At 37.3% G+C, this 4,912-nt stretch overlaps 1 protein-coding gene across 1 annotated transcript in view; it reads left to right on the forward strand.

The window, feature by feature from the left end:
- The first annotated feature begins 1,120 nt into the window (after positions 1-1,120).
- Positions 1,121-4,912, forward strand: part of LOC107587195 (G protein-coupled receptor kinase 6-like) — a 54,564-nt gene continuing 50,772 nt past the window's right edge. The window contains exon 1 of the mRNA XM_016274861.1: positions 1,121-1,428. Coding sequence (XP_016130347.1) covers positions 1,377-1,428 — 52 coding nt within the window. The 5' untranslated portion in view covers positions 1,121-1,376. The remainder of the gene's footprint in view (positions 1,429-4,912) is intronic.

Raw genomic sequence — 4,912 nt, forward strand, 5'->3', positions numbered from 1 at the left:
GTAGGGCAATAGAATATACGGTCTGTACAGTAGAAAAACCATTACGCTTATGGAGAGTCCCCACAAGGATAGCAAACCAGACTGAGTGTGTGTGTGTGTGTGTGTGTGTGTGTGTGTGTTTCACTGCTGTGTGTGTGCACTTGGAAACATTATAGAATTTTACCAAAGACAAGTGCAAACGTGTAGATCGTAGCATTTTGGTAAACTAGCAGTCTGATTGTGACAACGAAACCTACTATGGCGAAGACTTGCTCATGACTATTAAACAGATCACGTGATGTGTTTTTTTTTACGTTTAATAGTTGTTTGATTTATTGATTTTTTTTTTTTTACTACATAAAGCAAATATACAAACAGGTCAACAATAATGGCTATTGCAATTATTGTATATATTACTATATACACAACAAAATAAATAAAAGCATGCATTCATACAAGAATGAAACATACTGAAACATTATTTTCCCGTAGTATATAAATGATTTCTGAAATAAAAAAATGACATATTCTCTTATTTGTTATTACTATAATAACATATGTTAGACGTTAGATTAAAGGACTAGGTCACTGAAGGCTTTAAAAAAAATAAGAGCACAAATCAGATAAGAATTATACAGAGGTATTAATACGAAGCAGTGGCACTACCTAATGTCAGTATAATTTTATAAATATTCATGAGCTAAGCTTGGGCCATAGGACCAGAGCCACCGAACGACTCGAATTTGCCTCTTTGCACTGTCATTTAAAAACATTTTCTGTATTTTAACCCTATATACTACGCTAATTGTAATATAAATAATAAGCATATTATAATTTTTTTTATGCTGTCTCATCACTCCCCAGAATAAAATGCGATTGTAAAACTTAGTCGGCGTAGTTATCAATACACAATCAATGCACATGATGTGTTAATAATCACTAGAAATTGCTGTAAATATAGTGAAATATAGTTTTCTATCCTACTTAAACCCATTCAAACATATTGACAGCGCGGAGTTGAACCACGTGATCGCGTGGCGGCGAGATCAAAGCGTGTCGCAACTCTGTTTCTCAACTGCTCTGTCTAGGACCGTTCAAGCGGGACGCTCGAGGTCGGTTACCAAGCAACGTTAGCATGTTTCATTAATATTCATGAGCTCAGGCTTTGCCATAGTAGGCTCTACGATCGACGTAAGTCCAAAGCTTCTGGCAGGGGAATGAGAGGAGCGACACGGCAGAGCGGATAGTCATTCAGGGTTAATAATATTCCGCCGTGGGGGGGGAGCGGGGAGGACACACACACACACACACACACACACACACACACTCACACATCACATAACTGCCAACCCGGCGACGAGGTTGGGCCTGCGGTGCCTGCCTGCAACCCAGGAAACATGGAGCTCGAGAATATCGTGGCAAACACTGTTCTGCTGAAAGCGAGAGAAGGTAAGACATGACAGCCCGTCTGATCAGTCACTTTTGACAGCTGTGATCCTCAAACGCCGTGCTATCTGTCGCAAAACGATGGGGGATTCCCCCAAAGGAAGTTAGGCCAAAATGATAAGAGCAATGCAATAAATGCATGGTCTGTGGTGCTTAATTATTTACGAATCACTGGCTCAAACCTGAGAATCAAACGTTGATTATGGTGCGTTGCTCGCAGCTTGCTTTGTCGTGTTCCTAACCTTGAGCAAAAAAAGATGGACCTGTCAAACAAACAAAAAACTCCCATCTCCGTTTCTGTCAAAACCTTGTTTGGATTTTACGACGTTTTTGTGGACGGTCTAAGTCTATACAAAGGAGAAGCGATAAACACATTGTTTTCAGTAGTGTTATATATTGACAACAGTCGTTTAGTGCCTGTGTGCTCGAGATAAGCGCGTGAATTAACTGAACCTTTGAATTAACCGTCCCTCTGATTTTTAAAAGTGTTTTTTTTTATTGGTAATGGCTACCTAGTTGGTTAGACATCATAGTCAAACATTCTGTCTAGTAGGGAGTTTCAGTGGTTTATCTTTTTTTCGGCAGGTGTATTTCTCAAACATGAGGGAATCCTGCTGTATTTTCTTGCGTCCGTGTTCGACTGTTCTTGGGCGGCACACTTGGTCTACTACATTCGTAGTAGTTTACGCTAAAGTAGTATGACCAAATTTACCATGGCAACCATAAGGTCCATACACGATCGTAGTGACTACAATTAATATTAATAGTAAAGCAATACATAAAATCTCCTTCAAACAGTGTAAGAGGCACATATATGTTAAGTTTTGTAAGTGTACATTGATTACAAATCACAAAACAGCAATTGTTAACTGTATACTAAATATAATGTGTTTGCTGCCCTTTAGCACTTCCAACATATGCAAGTGTGTCTTCCATTCTTGACAGAGTTAATCATCAACACAAACACTTTATGTGGCTGCATTTTAATATAATAGACTTTTTGCATAAAGTGTGGTTTATTTACTCCATCAGTCTCTTAAAAAGCCCTCATGATGGCATGCTAACTAATATGTAATATAATTGTGATGTAATGCATTGCGATTCAAATAGCTTAAAGTAACAATCACATTAGTGTGGTTAAAGTAGCTGTATGTATATATTATATACAGGGTTCCCACGCTTCTTGAAAGTACTTGAATTTCAGACATGTGGATTCAAGGCCTGGAAAGTACTTGAAAACAAACGCAGGTTCTTGAAAGTGCTTGAATTAAATTTTAAATAAATGTTATTTATGCAGGGATTAAAGTTTTCCATCGCTACGATGGATTTCCTTCAATTGGAAAAAAAATTAGGGGAAAAGAAACATGTAGCAATGTGTTTGCTGCCCTTTAGCACTTCCAACATATGCAAGTGTGTCTTCCATTCTTGACAGAGTTAATCATCAACACAAACACTTTATGTGGCTGCATTTTAATATAATAGACTTTTTGCATAAAGTGTGGTTTATTTACTCCATCAGTCTCTTAAAGAGCCCTCATGATGGCATGCTAACTAATATGTAATATAATTGTGATGTAATGCATTGCGATTCAAATAGCTTAAAGTAACAATCACATTAGTGTGGTTAAAGTAGCTGTATGTATATATTATATACAGGGTTCCCACGCTTCTTGAAAGTACTTGAATTTCAGACATGTGGATTCAAGGCCTGGAAAGTACTTGAAAACAAACGCAGGTTCTTGAAAGTGCTTGAATTAAATTTTAAATAAATGTTATTTATGCAGGGATTAAAGTTTTCCATCGCTACGATGGATTTCCTTCAATTGGAAAAAAAATTAGGGGAAAAGAAACATGTAGAGCATTGTTGTTGTTGTTGTTCTGCCGGCACACCAAAAATCATTCCCGGCCACGGCTGCAGCTTCTCAGTGACAACATAGTGACGCCGCTCGCATCATTCACAGTCGGGTTATTAGCAGAGAACACAGAGCAGGACTTGAATTTCGGCCCGGGATTGCGGCTATTAATTACAATTGTACTCATTCCCGCAGGTTCCGCGCTTATGACGCGATGACGGAACGTATCATTTGCACGTGCTTTTGAGTCTTGAGAACTCACTCGTGCGCTCTCATTTTCTGTGCGCCCACAGATCGTGATAAGGAGGGTGACAGCTTTTAATAGTTATTAAGGAGTTTGCAAATGTGATATTGATTCAATACAACAGTTCAGTAAGTACTGCCTGATTTTGCTCTATTTCTTTAACGCAAATAGTTCCAAATATAGTAACAGCTCAGCCACTTCACATCTCTAAAAGCAAACACAGCTGAGTTTCATTCATTCCATGAAAGTGCGTTTTTGAACGAATCTAGTGAGTCAGTGATTCATGATTACCCATTCACTTGCTTCATTCCTGAGTTAATCAGCCGTTCAAACGAATCAATTGAATGAATGATTCAGTGATAAAATCTATAATTACAGTTATTTAAATCATTTAATATATCTGTATTCAAAATGTTATATTTAAAACATTAATCTCCACATAAATGTATGAATTTAATTGCACTCATGCCACCTCTGAGCCTCATTAAACGTCTGAAAATGTACCTGTGCCACCTCAAATAAATTTTTTATTAATACTAATTTCATATGATTGGTAACATATTTGTCTTATTCTACTTCTTATTATATTGTTTTAAATAGAAGTTTTAAAAAGCTTATAAACATACATTTTTGAATTTGACATAGATGAAAAAGATGCCTTACAAAGGTAAAAAAAAATACCCCTGTAAGTCACTGAGAGTCAAATGTCACCTCATATTAGGAAGGCTAATTTTTGATCAGAATTTTTTATTATTGATCAGAAGGTGCTCCTAAATTTTTTTAATTAAGAAGACAAGCGCTCCTGATTACAAGAAGAAAAAAAACTGCTCTTAAACTGGGTGTGTGGCAGGTATGGCTGTGGAATGGGGTTTGGCTGAGGAAAAATTTTCAGTCAAAAGATAGGGCGCTATTTAAAAAAATTGTCCTATATGTTCTGTCAAAGACAGAACGAAACGGCACTAATGATTGGGGGTGGAGATGGGGTAGCCGAAAAAAACTTAGCGTGTGTGTTGATGCGCAGCCTAGAGCCTTGGGGACAGTTTTCTTAAGCTTTCTTCATTTCTGACCATTACCGCCCACTCCCACAACGTGTGCCTCCCGCTCCCGCAAACATTCTAATATTGTATATTATTGAAATCGCATTTGAATGAGCGCTTGCTGTTCACTTTCACTTTCGATTTCGTGATCATGCGCACTCTGTGTAAAGGGAGCACATCTTACATATTTATTAGGCACGTTAATATTCTGATCTTATTTTTTTCCAAGCACATTTTACCAATTCCAAACCACATCAATCTTAATAACTACTATTATTTTTGTATTTAATCATTTAGAAGTAATATATAATTGTCCATGAAGGCTGGAAATGAAAAACTCCTTAAGGTGTGCA

This window comes from Sinocyclocheilus grahami, unplaced genomic scaffold (genome assembly GCF_001515645.1).
Source record: "Sinocyclocheilus grahami isolate Dianchi unplaced genomic scaffold, SAMN03320097.WGS_v1.1 scaffold91.1, whole genome shotgun sequence".
NCBI classification, from domain to species: Eukaryota; Metazoa; Chordata; class Actinopteri; order Cypriniformes; family Cyprinidae; genus Sinocyclocheilus; species Sinocyclocheilus grahami.